The sequence below is a fragment of the Ctenocephalides felis genome, unplaced genomic scaffold (assembly GCF_003426905.1).
Source record: "Ctenocephalides felis isolate EL2017-DRISC unplaced genomic scaffold, ASM342690v1 CF-g0.4_SCAFFOLD_00845, whole genome shotgun sequence".
NCBI lineage: Eukaryota > Metazoa > Arthropoda > Insecta > Siphonaptera > Pulicidae > Ctenocephalides > Ctenocephalides felis.
Genome location: NW_020536999.1, coordinates 19,412,533 through 19,431,194, shown reverse-complemented (window position 1 = coordinate 19,431,194; position 18,662 = coordinate 19,412,533). Strand labels below are relative to the sequence as shown.

Sequence of the window (18,662 nt, the reverse complement as noted above, 5' to 3'; positions counted from 1 at the left end):
GTACCAAAGATTTTCCAACCATAGAAATATGTTGACTGTTTTATAATAGTAAATTATTTTATATTTAAAAAAAATAATTATATATTCATATTAATTGTGTAGTAACCACGCGAATATATCAAGGATTATTTTAATGTTTGAAATTTTGTGTACACATTAATAGTGATTCTACAGTTATATATACATTGAGTTCGCGTTTTTTTTTTTGCTTTTTGTACATTTACAAAATATTATTTACTTTTATAACCACGGATCTAAAGAAAAGGGCCATGTCTCTTGAATTAAAGGATGAAATTATTGAGAAATATGAGGATGACGAGGATGTACTATCAAAAATATGTACTGTGTTTAAACAAAAGTAAATTTACCAACAGCTTTCTAGGCTCTAGAAGTTTGAGGATAAAAATCACCCTGAAAAAGTTGTAACAATTTAAGCAAGGGAGTTGTAAAATAAAATATGTCCTACTCATTTTCGCAACATTATGAATATTAATTTTCAATATTAAAAGAACTTAACAAAAACCAAAGTGCTGGAACGAATTCACGGCATTTCAATGTATTTATATGGCAAAAAGTGCTTCGAGATACGAGTGTTTCGACATACGAGCGTGGTTACGGAACGAATTTAACTCGTATGTCGAAGTACCACTGTAGTTCAATTTCTGTCATTCTATTTTACCTTGAAACTCAATTGCCAGTATGGATCTGTACCAGTTTCATTTTCGTATCAAGTAGAGTTCTTTCTTCTCTCCACAGAATTCCTTAATTTCTTACATAGTTAGCATATTTTCCACACGTTTAGGCCCATGTCTCTGGTCAGTCATACTCCAAATATACATATGTATATATACATAATCAAAATTGAAATTGAACACTATTTGCAAATTGCCAATAGATTGTAATGCAATGCATTATAGTCATTCAGTGTAATTTGAATTTCAGTGTAATATTTGAAGTAATAAAAATCGATCTCATCAATAATGAATACATTTCAATGATTTTCAAATATGTATGCAAATTATAGTAATACCGCTGATGCATATGAATTTACAATTACAGGTAATAACATTGTAATATATATATATATATATATATATATATTGTAATTTATACTATTTTTATGTTAGTTTCTCCGAACTCATTGGAGAAAGATTGCAGAAACCTATTATTGTTCCATAAACAAAAGGATGCAAGCCTTTTCTGTGATCCATAAAATAACTAATAAAAATCCGACGTGTCTGCTAATAATCTAATATTTTACGGAATTTATGATATAGAAATGCTTTCACAAAGCTTTCAAAGGACGAAGTAATAAATCGCCACTGAGTGACAGCACTCAGATCCTTTGGTTTTCCTACTTCAAGAGGTAAAAGTGTTACTCCATTACATGTGGGCGTGCCAGGATAAAAGGATACACTATAATATATATATATATATATATATATATATATATATATATATAACACTATCAGAAGATTCAGTGTTTTTACCAGCTTAGTTGAATTTGAAAAATTTAAATCATCATTTCACGTGTTAGGTAATTTAGGTTATGTTATGTTCTGTCGACGTTTCGATTTGTTCTGAATAGTGACACCAAAATTAGGAAAACTATTAAATATAATTGTACAAATATATAAATTACATTCTGGCTCTTGTAAAAGTTTCTTCAAAAAATGGTACGCTTCAAACTTAATTTATGGAATAAGTCTTTATTTTTTTAAATACGTTTTAAATAAAAATAGCCTTTTCCCGACATTGTTGCATCAATTAAAAAACTAGTGGTGTATGGCATCGTGCCTTAAGGCAAATTGGAACTGCCCATACCGTAACGAAATGTTCGAGGAATATTAAATATTTTCAAATAAATCATTATAAATAATATAACATTTCCTAATATTTATTTATAAGTATTATATAAACTGAATTACAAAGTTAGTCAGAATTAAAATCTGAATTATTATCGATATACAAAAATTTTTTTTCAAAAGCAATTATTTTGTTAAAACAAGCAGAAAGTTCTTTGAATCATTGAAATCGGACGCTTAGTTCCCCGAAAAACTATCATTTTTTGTACATTTAGATCTGTATCTTCGAAATGGCTGGACCTGCCTTCGCTAAAAACTAATCACCTCTTCTCAAAAAATCTCTATTTGTATTTTCTGCACTCTTTGCTCCTTATCTCCGTAACGGCTGGACCTGTATTTCAAAAACTAATCAGAACATCTCCCTATCAATAGGAATCGAATGTTTTTTGAACCATTCAAATTGGTAGATCCGTGCGCCGAGAACGTGGACGAAAAAATGCGGACATACAAAACACACACACACACATCCATTTTTTCTGAGGTATACCAAAATGTTCAGAACCTTCAAAACGTGAAGATATGCAAAAATTTTCATTTTCGATTTTCGGCCCATTACTAGAACTACCCGACAGGAAGTTAAATATAGAATCAGTATTAGAAAAATTTTAGTGATTAAAATCTAACTGATATAATTAGGTCAACCTTTGAGGTACCTTCTGAAAAAGGAAGGATTAAGAAGAAGTTGCTGCACAACAGTTCATAAAAATGTTGAATTCTGATTTCTGCTCCGATAATGAGAAAAAAATCTAAATACATTATGAGATTTGTTCTATAAATATATGACAGTTACCAGAACACCAGTATGTTGTCGAGGGTAGACATAATGTCTTATATATGAGAAGATAGTATTATATTTATACATCAGAAACATTCATATGTGTATTAATCCTTAGCATGTTCTCTAATCGCCCGAGCGCCCACTTATAGGAAATTTCCAAATTGTCGCCCAGAGGTGGTTACAGCCTAAATTTAATATCCTAAAGCATTTCGCCCCCGAAAGGTTGAAGGATCATTAGCACACCCTCGATCTAAAGTTATCGTTGTACAAGTATTATGTATGTCTGGCTTTGATTGGGAGCTGTGAGTCACAAACCGTACATCGTTCGTGTAATTTGTATATATTACGCAAAGGTACACATGCAATAAAGCACTTATCCTGAATATTAGTCATCAGCGGGGAATGAAGGACATCAACTTCTAAGGCAGGGTACACGTGGGATTCAGGATAAAAAATTTAGGTACTTGTTCCTGTATTTAAGTCTAGTGCGAAATGGAACCAATGCACAAAGGGTATGGGCGTGTTTCCATACAAAATTAGCCCCACACTGGTATTTAAATAATTTAGATTTTATTTTCACCCAAAGTTCCACTTACATTTAAATAAATTTTAGAATAACTGAAGAAAAATGTACAGGCTTTCGAATGATGCTAATATAAAAGTAGTCCAAGGAGCCGCACTGGTAGAAAATGGAAAATGAAAAATAATTTTCACCTTTTCACGCACTAACAAATAATTTTTTCACATTATTTGTTATGAACAACATAGACAAGATCAATATAAATAGAATGACGTTAACAGTTTTTTGATATCTCTCATATTTCAGACAAAAAGTGAGTTTGAAAAAAGGGGCCACTTTCACATGTTTTCACTGATATCTCGGCCAAATGATGAGCTACGGATTTGAAATTTGGTATTTCGAATTATCTCGAAAATACCTATAAAATGGCATCAAAATTACTTAAATACCAGGTTGGGGCCAATTCTGTATGGAAACACGCCCAGACCCTTTGCTAGTTGCAGCTATTGAGTGAAAGTAATTGACTAGGTTCTAAGTAAGATTCTTACCAGATTCTAACTTGATGCCTACTTGATTCTCATAAGTTTCAAACTTGCCTCCGACTTCGTTCGAACTTAGTTCAAACTTAAAAATAAATTTTGTACACTTTTAGATTATTAGCAAACACATTAGGTTTTTATTAAATTTTTGTGGTCACAAAAAATAGTTCTAATTAACTTTCCGTGGGGTAAGTTATTGTAATCGTCCAAAAATCAAAAATGAAAATTTTTGCATGTCTTTACGTTTCAGAGGTTTCTGACCATTTTGGCATACCGTCAGAAAAACTGGATGTATATGTATTTGTGTGTATTTGTGGATACACTTTTTCGTCGACGATTTCGGGCGTACTGATCAACCGATTTGAATGATTTAAAAGCAATCAATTTCTATTGATAAGGAAAGTGTTGGTTAGTTTTTGGCAAGGACAGGTCTAGCCGATTCGAAGATACGAATCAAAAAATGCAAAAAATAGAAAATAAGTTTTTGAGAGAGAAGAGCGTCCGATTTGAATTATTCAAAAAACATTCAATTCGTAATGATGAAGGGACGTCGTGATTAATTTTGGCAACGGTCTAGCTATTTCTGAGATATGGAGCTGAAAATGCAAAAATGGCAAATTTTGAGAGAACTATTCGAATGATTCAAAAAACATTTTGCTTTTTTATCACTGACCGAGATATCCAGATCTTGTATATTTTTTGCTTCAACATGGCACGAAACAGAACTAATTCGCAAAAATCTATTATATATAGCTTGCGGGATCAATTGAATTATTTTTTACCAAAAGTTGTAGCACAGTGAAAAAAAACAGCATAAATAAAAACATAATCGTAATCGTCTTAAATAAAAACAGTTCACAAAAATTTGCCATTAGCAGCTCTTGAGCCAAGTCTCAGTATTTTTTTATCAATATTTCTAAAAAATATGAAAGTGCGATATATATTTCTTTTGTCTTAACATAGTGCAGAATACGCACCATAATTCTTGAATTTTTATTAAAAAATTATGTATAAAAATTAGTCGTTGCTAAAAACAAATTTTTCTTAAGGTAGCACGAATAGAATTATATGTATGTATATATGTAGTACGACTATTTTTAACTTCCCACAGGATAAGTTAAAGTAATCGCAAAAAAATCAAAAATGAAAATTTTTGCACATCTTTACGTTTCAGAGGTTTTTGAGCATTTTAGCATACCTTAGAAAATGGATATATGTGTGTATGTATGTGCGTACGTGTGTGTGTGCGGATACAATTTTCGTCGACGATTTCCAGGACACGTTTCAACCGACTTCAATGGTTCAAAAAACATTTGATTTCCATTGATAAGAAGACGTGCTGATTAGTTTTTAATAAAAGCAGGTCTAGCCGTTTCGAAGATACGAGACACAAAGTGCTAAAAACGGTAACTGAGTTCTTCAAAAAGTCTTTTTTTTCAAAAAAGTAAATTTTTGTCAAAAATTTAAAATTTCCCAAAAACCTAATTTTTTCAAAGTAATTTTTTTTCAAAAATTTTAATTTTATTAAATAAATTAATTTTTGGTACGAGAAGTTCGAGCAATTTGCCTTAAGGCGCGATGCCATGCACCACTAGTTTGTCCATACATTATTTTATGATTTTAGTTCTCAGTCAAAAAAAGTCAACAACCTTTAGATTATCTCAAAGGCAAAATCAAAAATCAGAATAGTCTAACAATATTATCCAAGATATTGTTTGCAGATTTCGAGCTACAATCAGATATAACCGTAGCCTAATGAAGTGTTGGCACGGATATGTTGTTTATGTTAGATTATGAGATTATTACATATAGTAGGGAGTTTGCAAACTAAGTTTACCTTATTCAGAATGTATGACAAACAGGGATCCCACAATTAACATTATCAAACGTAGTTTACTTACACATAGAAGGAATTAATATCCCGTGTATAGTTCGAAGTTCATGTTCGTAATTATTAGGATTACTTATTTAGTTAAAACTGCCACATCTGTAATAGAGGACTGTTTCATATCCTGATACTTGATCTATTATATTTTTGAAAAACATGTTGCAGTTTGACACAGCCACCAGTCAGAGAAACTAATCTCTTACATTTTATAACAAAATTTCATTTCCATGAGAGTTCCGTAACCGTCGATTCATTATCTCATCTATAATTTACAGAATTTCTCCTAGAGATTTCTGAAAACTCAATTGCGTCGTCCTCATGGCCCATGTATTTGTACACCATTAAATATTTCAAATGTCAAACCCTCCGTAGAATTCTTTGGTCATCCGAAACCTAAACGGATTAGCTAACTAACAAACCTCAAAACCTTGTTTAGGGATATAGATATATATACCTATACCTATACTGGGTGATATAGATACATCCACGATTTAGGAGAGATCGTGGAGAATTGGTATCTAAAAGGTTAATTTAATGATTTATTTCAATAATCTGAAGTTTTTTTTGTAAGGACTTCTTACGTTTTGAATGAAGTATTCCTTGACTGTTAAATCAATGTCTTACTTTTTGATAAAGTGGCGCCTATTGATCACGTTTAAGGAGAGGGGGGGGTTGACAAAAAATCACTTGGGGGAGGGAGCGGTCTAGTAAAATATCACGTGTATTTATTTTTTACCTGAATTTTCAAAAAAAAACTACAATTTTTTGGTAAATTCGGAAAATATATTCATTTTACGTAACGAAAATATAAGTGATGTTTGGAAGAAGGAGGGAGGGATAATTTTAAATATCACGATGTATCACCAAGGGGAAGGGAGGGTCCAAAAATCCCTAAAAAAATGATCACGTGACGTCTCCTGACCCAATTATTTGTTTCATTAAATAGTAAATCGAATTGTACTGGAGCAAAATTCATATCTCTCCATATGTTCATCTAGATTGAAAATATTAGTAGTAAGAATAAGAAAATCTAAATTAAAATCGCTGAGTACTGAAGTATAACTCTTTTCTCTATCCATATTGAAGTCGCATCCAATAAACTTCAATAATTTCCCGAAGAAGCCAAAAAAATCAGATTTGCTAATATTATTTTGGAAAATGTATGTGATTGTATGTGGACTAAAATTTGATCTTTTGTCGACGTTCTCACAAAAACGACTATACCGATTTCAAAAAATTCAAAAACCATTTCATTGGTAAAGACCGATGTTGACTATAACTTTATAATTAGCAGAAAAGAGAATACATTTTTATCAATGTTTTAAACAAAAATCCTGTACCGATTTTGTAAGTGTCTGATCTGATCGTAAGATTTCAAATGAAAATCGTGATGATTAGAATTTAGTGAAGATCGGTCAAGTCGTTTCGTTGTAAATAATTGTCGATCATTTTTTTGACGATTAAACTTTATTTATTCACTCTTTCAAAAGTAAAATCAGTATACTAATTCTCAAATTAGCAGAAACAAATACTTTTTCTCTTATTACTACTCATAGAAAATTGATACAATTTGCTTCAATTTCAAAATGAGTTAAAAATAAAGTATCTCAACACAAAATTCAAATTAGGGGGTGTCCATTAATCACGTGAGATTTGAAAGGGGGAAAGGAATTTGACAAAAAAATACAAACTATTTCGTCAGGGAAGGGGGGTCTGATAAGATATCACTGGTATTTATTTTTGTCTAAATTTACAATATATTTCAAAATTTTAGAAAAATTTTCAAAAATGCAACGTTTTTTCTAGGTGATATGTGATTTCTAGATGATATGTGCCACCACGTATCACCAAAGGTAGAATAGGCGTCCAAAACTCGATCACGTGATTAATGGACGCCTCCTAAACGACGTATATTTAATATTGTAAGTCCAAAATTTCAATAAAGCCAAAATTAGCACAATTGACTGACTTATTTTGTTTTTCCTCTATTATATTTTTGTTAACGAGTGATGCACTTTTATCCAAAGTGTGATAATAAAACAGGGCAAAACAAAGCAAGCAAAAACACATAAATATTATTAACCAATAGTTTCTCATTTTATTTGACTTAGTTATTGCTCCTTTAAATCCAATATATGTGTGTATATTTGAACTAGAATTTGATCTTCTGTCGACGTTTTTACAAAAATGACTGCACCGATTTCATAAAATTTGAAAGCCATTTGATCAGTAAAGATTGACGTTGACTATTATTTTATAATTAGCAGAAAATTTAATGCATTTTTGTCAACGTTTTAAACAAAAATTTTGTACCGATCTTGTAAGTTCCTAATCTGATTGTAAAATTTTATTAGGATCGTTTTTATTAATATATCGCGCACACCAAACCAGGAAAGGGGGCGTTCATTAATCATGTGAGGTTTTAAGGAAAAGGAGAGGGGGGAGGGGGGTTTGACAAAAAATCACGAAATATCACGTTGAGGAGGAAGGGGTATAGTAAGATATCACGTGTATTTATTTTTTAACTGATTGTTTTAAAAAAATTACAGCATTTGCAAAAAAAAACAAAAATGTTACAGTTTTATCACGTAACTAAAAAAAATACACGTGATGTTTGCTGTAGGAAGGAGGGTAATTTTGAATATCACCATGTATCATCAAGAGCGAGGGGGGGGTCCAAAAATCCTTAAAAACTCGCTCACGTGATTAATGGACGTCCCCAAAGGATATTAGATGTATCATAAAAATTGGTATGATGATTTCTTCTAACGTGCAAATAATATTGTGACATCTGATGTCACGAATTAAAGAACTTAGCATGCAAGTTAGTGGACATCAGCCATCTCCGATTTCCCGTACATTTAATCCATAGTATAGAGGTCTATCCTATAGAAAAGTTAGTGTACGAGGTCCGAATAAATCTAAAAGCGCGCCGTATTGTCTGCATGGCCGTAAAAACAGAAAACACATATTATACAGATATATACTGGAGAAGAGAAGAGAAGTATTATAGATGTTCAGTGTAGAGGGTTATATGATATTCACGTCGCATAAGGCCGGACGTGAGGAGAGCCGGACAGACGCGCGACATGTGCGCCGGGCGAGTGTTGGCATGCAAATGAGCAAAGACCGCAGCGTGCCCGAGGGCTAAGGTAGGCACGCACGACACGGGAAATACTCCGAGAGGAAAATGTTTACTGCGTTTTACTCAAAGATAATTAAGTAAACGACTAATTCTATTGAGTTCATGCTTACATTTTTATATACTTAGTTGTTAAAGCAATCAGAACTATATGTTCTATAAGCTGTGCTGAGCACTGCTTATGACTAGGACAAGATTGTTGTTAATATGCAATCCATTGTTTGTCCCCTTACACTATTTGAGATATAGTTGAATATTAATACTAAACGCTATTAGAAGACAACCCCTTGGTCGTTGTTCTGATTGGGATATTGCAGCAATGCCGGATTAAATGCTATTTTCACTTGGAGACATATTGCGATAACAATAGGCTGCTTGAAGTTGGTATCGAACCCGGGACCTCTGAATCAAGTTCCGTCGCTCTAATCGCTTTTACCTACGAGCGAGCCTATGCTTACATTGATTCGCATTTTAAGCCTAGATAATTATGGAAACAACTAATTTTTTTTAACTTTCCGAAATTTTGCTAATTTTATATTTTCTCGCTGTTTCAAGCCATTCAGAATTGAATGAGACTAAATTTGAAATAAGTGGGCGTGTTTATATATGTAAACTGATTTTTTACCTTTTGTCGGCGTTTTTTCATTCTAATGTATATATTAATTTAAATTTTTATATCAATGTTTATATTAATTTAGATCAATGTGACTTCTTCTTGATGAAGAGACTTCTTCTAATCAAACTTTGAAAAAGTAGTTTTTAGCCCTAGAAGCCACAACAAAGTTCCAAATAAAAACTCTAAGTTTTTAGCCAAGAACAAAAAACTTCGTATTATTATATCAGGCTTCAAACACGTCTAATCTAGTTCGATTGTATGTGAGAGAGTATTTTCTATTTCAGAAAATTTTGTGAGTAAACAAAAGACACTTCTAAATATGAAATCGATAGACATCCTCAGCTTTTTGAGATCATATTTTATTAAGGGGGTCTTCCTATATGATGAGTTAAAAAAAATCGATTTTTTTTTCTTTTCATATTTCGGTAGATTACACCTTTAAAAATAACATTAAAATTTCAAATCGATATCTCAAATAGTTTTTGAGTTAAAGCCATTTAAAAAGTATACATATAGTATATAGTACAAAGATCATTTTATCTTTAAAGGCGTTTTTCTCAAAACTGTGTTTTTCAAACTTTCCTCCATTGTATCTCAGAAACGGCTGGACCGAATTACTTGAAATTTACAGGGCACACTCAATCGAAAATTTTCAAAACTTCGATTTTTTTATAGCAAAAAAACAAAAAAAAGCGCCTAACTTGCAACTTTTATTTCAAATGTCTATCAAAAATCCAATTTTTTTTGTATTCATTTGATTATAGGTCAGTCCGTGCTTTTAAGCCTACAAATTAAAACGCCGTTTATTTTTTTTTTTGGTCAGATAAGCCGATCAGCCGGAATAGTGGAAGAAGTGGGAGCTCTTTTTTTCGAGGCGGGGGTGTTCAGAGCCCTGTAACTCTAGTTTGACTAAATATTTTTAGCTGAAATTTTATATTTATACTGTCCAAATATGTGTTACTAAATGATAAAAAAACTTGAAGCTCTAAATATTTACTGGTCGTAGAAAAAAAATCCAAAAATATCCCTAAAAAACAGGCCGTCACATAGGAAGACCCCCTTAAACGAAAAAAAATTAAAATATTTGAAATTAAACAATAAAAATTGCAGGAAATAAAAATTTTCTTAACTTTTTTTAGAACTAAAATTGGCATTAAAAATTAGTATCAATATATAGCTAAAATTATTTTATTTTTTTTATTTTAATTAAAAGTTAAGTTTTTTATTTAGAAATGTATTATTTTTATTTATTCGAACTCTTTTCTTTGTATTTTTATTTTTTTGATTTACTAATTTCAATTAAAATAAATTTGTTTAGTATCCATAGAATTGAACAATGAATAAATTCAGTCAAAAACTACTTCAAATTACACTAAATTTGCCAAAAATTTTTCTTTTGTTATTACAGAATATTCGAGCAAAAATTAATTTTTTATATAAAATTCCAAAACAGGTTTTCTGAAATGTCGGTTTTTGTATAAACTCTATTCGGAATTGTGTTGTATAGTTTTTGGTAAAAATCGGCCGAGTCGTTCTTTTGTATTTAAACGTTTCATGAAACTTTACATGACAATAGATTTTATAGCCGGAAATACTATATTAAATATTGCTGGCTTAATATAAGCGATTCAATTATGAAAATTCATCAAAGTTTAGAATTTCATACGTTCAAGCGATTCTAATCAGAATCTGTGTCGAAGCATATGTACATTTTTTGGTGTTGCGCAGATACCTACTGATTACAGTTGACGTCCACACTTCATACATCTTTAGAACCCAAAATGGATAAAATAAAAGGTGTTAAAAAAATTAATTCAATTTACACAATTACAGATATTATAGTATTTTCAAAAGACATCAATTGGAAATCGCATTTATTAATCTTTAGTGAAAGCACAAATGTTATTTTCAAATTAGCAGTTGAACATTCTACTAAAATAGCTGAATCTCGATTTTTATTGATTAGGTTGATTAATCATTTTTATTGATTAGGTTGATTAATGGTTATGTATAAGTATAGGGAAGTTAATGCAGCTCAAGACAAATGCTAATTTATTATAAATTATCACTTGCACGATTATGAATTTGTATATAAGCATGTAATTCTAAATAGTTAATTTCGATTAAAATATTAATTATTTCATTATATTATAATTTTCATACCTCTGCCATGTGAGCCAAGCCCAATTCAATCGGCCCAGCCGTATGCCCGAATTTCATGAACACGTGGGCTGAGTACGCGCTTGCGTTTTTTTGACGATTTTTCTCCTATTGTTCTTGTTTCAAATGCTTTTGTTTTTATTTTCTTTTTGGAGGAGGCTTCAAAGTACGCTAATCGCTTAATTCGAGCTTTTAATTGTTTCAAAAAAAAATTGGCATGTTTTATTTGAAAAAGGCCGACGGCGAAAAACGCGGATGAACAATAAAAATAAATGATGGACGAGATATACATCATATATATGAGTATCATATTATATATACAGGGTGTCTCAGAACTCAACGTCAAACCGAGATAGGGTGATAGTATTGACCGTAAGGAAAAAATAATTACCTCACGTCGGTTAGAAATTATGAGCTTTCAAGTGCAATCTAGAGCTTTGGTAAAAATATGACCATTTTACGGTTATTGTGGTTAGTTTTTATTAATTTTGTTCAATAAAACTTTGGAATGTGAATAACATTATTAGGATCACAGTCAAAAATAATAGAACAATTGCCATAAGTTTTTAAAAATTAATTTTAAGACTTTTTGTTGAACTATGAAATCTATATATAAACTTTTTGCATTATAAATATCTATATTTAGTCAAGTACATATTTTTATTTCAAGTATAGACCACAGACACATTTATAAAATTATAAAAATTACATTTACTATAAAATCTTAATATATTCATCATTTATACTTAAGAGATCAATTGGATTATCTGATAACTTAATGCTTTTACTAACAATCATTTTCAAAAAGAAATTTTCATAAAACACATTTGTTAAATATTGTAGAGTTTCTACATTTTGTGCGTCAATTCCGTTTTGTAAGTCAAGTTCTTGAAGTTTTCTTTCTAAATAAATATTTTTATCAGCAAATAAATTTTTTAAAAAATTTGAATTTAAAAATAAAAGCAAACAAACTGTAGGATTTATAGATCCGCCGTTATATTTTAAATGGGCAGAATAAAAATTAGTCATTTCATTTCTTATATCTACATTTTCATCTTGCAGTAAATTAATTATAGTGTTAACGCATTTCACCTTGTCTTCAAGGAATATATCAATTTGATTATTTCGAGATCCTTTGAATAAAATTAATACAATGTTGTTCAAGGATTTTGCAACATTGATTCTAACATCTTCAGTACAGTATTCGGCGTAAGTACAAGTAGTTTTTAAAATATCTTTAATAAAAACCCAGTCCACAGTTGTGTTTCTATCATAATAATATTTAAAATCGATGTAACTACATTTATGGCAAGTGTGATAATATTTATAGAATAATTTCCGCTATCAATAAAAGCCTTATACATTTTTTGTAACTTACTTGGACAACAAGTAGTAAGTGAATTTAAAACTTTAAGTAACACTTGGAAGATTAAATAAATGTTATCAGTGTCAACAATATTCATATGATCCAGTAAATAATTAAATATTTTATCAAAAATTATTTGGTGATCGTCACACTTTGTTTCTAATCTATTAAAAAAATAAATAAAAAATGTTTTAAAAACATCTGTACAATAATTTTCTAAAACGATATCAAGAATTAAAGGTATTTGTTTGAAATCACAGTTGCTAACTAAATGTTTCGTTAAATTTTGAATATAAATAGGAATCCCAAAATCCAACTTGCTTTGTACATTAACTTTGGATAATAAATACTCATATGAGCAAATCCAATTTTTATCAATATGAACATTGCTTATAGTACACATAATATCTAAATACAAGGTTTTGGTGTAATATGTTGAACTGGTAAAACTATCACTCAACTTTAATATTTCATTGCTAATTTCGATATCTATACTTTTATCGAACATATATTTACCTTGTATCAAAAATTTATCTACCAAGTAAGCAAGACCTAATAAGGCTCCGTGAGTAAAATTTTCTTTGTTACTCAAAGTCAACTGTTTACACAAATAAATAATTTGATTTTGAATCTCCGGTAAACGTGTAAGACAGGCATAACATTTTGCTGCCAAATTTCTCACAACCTGTATTGGACTAGAAAATAAGTTTACAAATGCAACTTGAAAATCTAAAACGGTTTGTTTCAAAGAATCGTCGTATGAAGTAGTCAAACCCACAACAGCACCACTTAATAAACTTAAAACAGGGACTAAACATGCATGGTTAGAAATTACATTGCAAGTGTCTTCGATCTTTGTCGTTAAAGTTGTGTATATAATTTGTCTTAACTCTGGGTAGTGTAGAAGTAACTCACCAACATCTATAAAAAGATAATTCATCTTCAAATGTAAAATACCTTCACTCGGTGGGATCTCAACAGCAGTATCATCAAGAGTTCCTACTACTCCCTTTTTTTGACCGATGAATTTTGGAACGATTGCCCCAAATAATTGAAGAGCTCCATTTCTGTAAAAAAAATATACCATACTTAATTATTCATGACTGCAAAAATATATCTAAATTGGAAATTTTAATTTAAAGTGTAGAAAAGATAACAACGTTGTTCTCCGCGATCTCAGCTTATAAAAACAAATTTTGAATAGTATATATAATAAAACTTTATTACCTAATAGGCCAGGAAGGAGCAAAGAAATATTTGAAAGCCAATCCAGTCAGTTCACTCATATAAGGAGCTAAATCTACTTTTAAACTGGAATCTTGTACTAAACCCTTAACATAATGAAGAACCGATGCCTCGATTACATCACTGACTTCTGACTGAGATTTTTTAGCCATTTCTTCAGAACCTTCAATATTTTCAAGATTTTTATCATCAACAATACTTTGGGATACAGTTAACACAGGTTCTGTATCAACTTCTTTGAGAATCATCAGTAAATTAGTCATAGCATGTTTTAAAAGAGGCTGAAATAAATAAATATTTATAGTTCCAGGCATTTATAGTTCTGAGTTATAAATTTTAATAAACCTCTTCTTACCTTATTGTCTCTATTATCAGAGCTAATTAGCCTATGAAATAAAATTCCCATACCGGCTCCCCTGCGGGTCATGGATGGACCCTGATAAGTTGAGGTCAAAGTACTTAAAATATGTTTCTCCAAAATTTGTTCAGGAAGTTTGGATTCTGGATGAGCTTTGGTCAAATTACGAATAAAATTAGCTAAAAATTGAAAGATGAATTAATTACTTTGCACGATACCTAAATGTGAACTAATTAATAATTCATACAAAAAACAAATTAAATGAGATTTTTTACCTAAACTGAGTCCGGCACCTTCTATGACACCTTTGTGTCTACATCTAGTTAATGCAGAAACAATAATTTGGGAACACCGCGTTATCACCTCATTTGAATTGGTATCTGAATTTGATAAATACTCACTTCCATTAATTAAAGTAATTGCTAATGCTGATGATATATCCGTGCACAACTGCAAATAAATTATTTACATATTTATATTTAATTACTTTGTATTCTATTGAGCAATACGCATGGATTCCTATTGGAATCAGTGGTAACAACCCAGACTGATTATTTTCACATCATAAATATATTAAAATTTATAACAAAAAATATTAAGGGTTTTATTACTGTTATTTACTTACCCTTAAAGTCATCCACAAAGAATTAAAAACGTCTTGATAAATATTGGAACAATCAATTTCCTCAGCCGATTTTGAATTTGAAATCAAAAACGTTACAGCATCATCCATTTCTGAAAAACTTGGAGCAACTAAATATTCTGTTTTCGGAGCTGTTATCGCAAATGTATTTAAACAAAATTGGCTTATTTTTTCAGTCGTTTGTACAAGATTTGTCAGAGATTCAGTGTTTAAAATTGCTTCACTCAATGTGCAATTGTTTATTAAAAATTTCAAAGCTGTTAAAATTCCGTACATAGGTTTGTGATTTAAAATAGCTTTCACGCAATCTTGTACAAATTCAACATATTGTTGTTCCAATAAATTTGTTAAACATTCTATAATAGTTCTGGATTTTGTATTTAAAACTTCATTCATCAATCCCAAAATTTCATCATGTTTCTGTAATTGCAGCAAAAGCACCACATATAAAGCTCCACATTCAGTTTCATGTGTAGTTGTACTATTACACAATCCAAAAGACTTTAAAACAATTTGTTTTGCATCTTGAAAATCTGAATAAACAAAATATTCTACCATAATTTTAACTGCTAATTCCCTAACGTCATTTGTTGGATCCAAAACGCTTCTTAGTAAAAGTTCTAGGCTATCATCATTAGTAAATTTCCATTGGTTTTCTTTCATGAGATATTCACAAACTTTCATGCCTTGGGATTTCAAATTTCCTTTTCTACATAAACCTTTTCTTCTGTTTTCCAAATTTTCAGTACCTCCATTCAAGTACCTCAAAACTACATCGTACAGCATCAGAGATAGATATTTTCTTTGGTAGTTTGCTTCAGAGTTTAGATTGACGGTCAAAAATGCATGTATCCAATTTAAAAATTCTGCCATGTTTAACAAATTTTGGCGAATTTCAAGATTCGAGTCGTCTTTCTTAAGCAATTTAAAATTATTCAAAGATGAATCTCTTACACGTATAATAAATAAGGTAAAACTATTAACTATACTTTGTCTCAAGTATGTGCAATCACTACTTGCATTGCAAAATAGAAATATTTTTACTTTTTTATATTCCTCAGCTGTAGGGCTTATAAAAGTTTTTGGAGTGATACATAGAAATTGGAAGTACAAACTTCTTAAACTTTCATTGGAATTGGCTGAACAATTATTCAATAGTTGCAAAATATGCTCATCTTTTGAGATTTCATTAATCAAACCATTTTTTCTGCATAATACAAGAAGACAACAAATAGAGTACCAATGTTTAGAATTAGTCGACAATTTTAATTCCTCTAAGAATTTTAGTATAATTTCTGGAGTTGTTTTAACGATGTGAGGTAACCAATAGTTGTATAACGTTTGAATTACACTGAAAAATTAAAAATTGCATTAAATAATTTTATTTTATCTGAAATTCCAGAAAAATCAGTTATTTCACATTATTAAATTGAAAATGGTGAGAGGAGAATAAGATCGACAAATAATCTAAATCAATTTGCATCAAATATTTTGGAATTAAATCATATTCATGTTTATATACATATAAATAAAGTCCAGAAATTGTGAAATAATTAAACAGCTGATCAATAAATAGAAATCTAATTAAATTTGCATTATTAATGGTTCACAATTTTTGCTGAAAGTTGAAGACATACCAATATTTTTCGTATGGCAGGTTTCAAATTTATTAAATCATCAATCTACTTACCTAACTGGTTCAGTTTTTAATTTCTCCAATATTTTCTCCTGTAGATAATTCCTGGCCTGAATACTTTTCCATAGTTCAATAAACAAATTCGTTCCTGCTGAAATAACTCCTCCAGCCGATAAACTACTGAGAAGACCATCACAAAAAGACTCCAAATTCAGGACAAAATTTTCTTGATTCTTGTCACACAGACAAAAATGTTCAAATACATAATCACAAGAATGTGTCTTAAGAATCTCAAGAAGGATGAAATATTTACTTTTGCACAACCAGGATAAATGTATCAATGTGTCTTGAAATATTTTTACCACAGCAGTTTCCTCCAAATGTTTTAAAGTTTCATTTAAAATTTTGCAATTATTTTCACGAACTCCGGTAACGGTGTTATCCCAATTTGAATTTATGATCAACAAAATTTTGGAGATGATGGTATTATCTAATTTAAGCCAGTATTTGTGTTTAGTAAAATTTAATACCAATTTATGAAGACATCTAAAAGCAACAAACGATATTTTCTCGCAGCTCAAACAATTTTTTTCACTTATTTCAAAAATGCTCATCAATAAATCAAATCTTTGGTTTTCAAAATAATGGTCATCCAAAATATCATATTTCAAAATGCCTTCTATAAAATATAATTGAATAGCTGTTTTGTTGTTCACAAATAAATTTAAAATACAGGCTATAAAATAAAAATTGTCAGTTATAGGCTCGTCCAGCAAAATTGTTTTTACTATCAAGGAAACTACATCATATTGTTCTTTTAGCAAACTTTTCAAAAGTACACATATTGCATTCATCAGTAATATCCTAATTTCAGTTTCATAAGATTGCGTAAATTTTGTCAAAAGCCAAGATAATAATTCATCTAACATTCCATCATATTTTATATCACATTTTTGGTAGTCTAGTATAATTTTTCTCAATACAATTTTAATATCATTAGCTTCATGTTTAAGTTCATTTAAATGCATATTTAGGTTTGAATTTGAATTCTCCATTGTTTATTCAAATCGGTTTATAAACTCTGAAGATCCTGATATTGTTATCGTTTTTCACAACCTGGTCCCTGTTTAAATACTCTTTTTCGACTTTGTCCACCAACAATAAATGTTGACGTTTTCTTTCGAAATGTTTAATCCATTGACTAGGACAATTCGATTCTAATATGGATTTTAGAAATTCACAAGGTTCTTGAGATTCTGGTAATTGTTTGGAAAAATCAGTGTTAAGACAATCCCAATATTGGTCCCTGGCTATCCAGCATTTCATTCGGCTTTGTTTTGATTTGAAAGACATTCTGGAAAAAATTATAAAAAAATATACGTAAAATTTCAAACGTAAAGGAACCAACTAACAATTTGTATTTATCATTGGATTTATTAAATATTATTTTCTATATATATGAAAGTCGGGTTTTCCTTCCTGATGAAATAACTCCAGAACGCACGAATCGATTTCGACAATTTTGCATTCGTTGGAAAGGTCTAGAGCTCCGCAAGGTTTATAGCTACGAATAGCTATAGCTAAGAATTAGTGGTGCATGGCATCGTGCCTTCATGCAAATTGCTGGAACTTCACGCACCGTAATTAAAAATTCGAGTAATGACATTAGTGAGAATTATCAGAATTATGCATGGTTAAGTCAACGAACAATTCTTACCGCTAAGTATAATGATATACACGCACTGAATTTCACCATTCAATCAAAAAATGCTGGCGATTTGGTTTGACTTCAAACGATTGCAATTTCCAGTTCGCCTTGCGTTTGTAACAACAAGTCGCAAGGCCAATCGCTTAGTGTTTGTGAGATAAATTTCAAATAGATTATTTAGAAAATCATTGTTTTTCA

General features: G+C 30.3%; 1 protein-coding gene across 1 annotated transcript; it reads right to left on the bottom strand.

The window, feature by feature from the left end:
- Nucleotides 1–3,694: 3,694 nt before the first annotated feature.
- LOC113380055 lies at nucleotides 3,695–18,109 on the bottom strand. Its single transcript, XM_026619574.1, has 9 exons — nucleotides 17,892–18,109; nucleotides 16,811–17,302; nucleotides 15,103–16,471; nucleotides 14,753–14,927; nucleotides 14,475–14,656; nucleotides 14,102–14,400; nucleotides 13,291–13,941; nucleotides 12,481–12,775; nucleotides 3,695–3,787 (listed from the first exon to the last, which is right to left on the bottom strand). Exons 1-9 carry the CDS (start codon nucleotides 18,107–18,109, stop codon nucleotides 3,695–3,697), a joined length of 3,774 nt encoding a protein of 1,257 aa, XP_026475359.1.
- Nucleotides 18,110–18,662: the final 553 nt, after the last annotated feature.

Bases quoted from the DNA above. Each gene is read 5' to 3' on its own strand.
- LOC113380055 (XM_026619574.1), bottom strand. From the start codon at position 18,109: ATGTCTTTCAAATCAAAACAAAGCCGAATGAAATGCTGGATAGCCAGG. The intron at 14,657-14,752 runs GTAAAAAATCTC...TTCAATTTTTAG, and splicing joins AGGTGCCGGACTCAGTTTAG to CTAATTTTATTCGTAATTTG. The intron at 13,942-14,101 runs GTAATAAAGTTT...TTTTTTTTACAG, and splicing joins GCTCCTTCCTGGCCTATTAG to AAATGGAGCTCTTCAATTAT.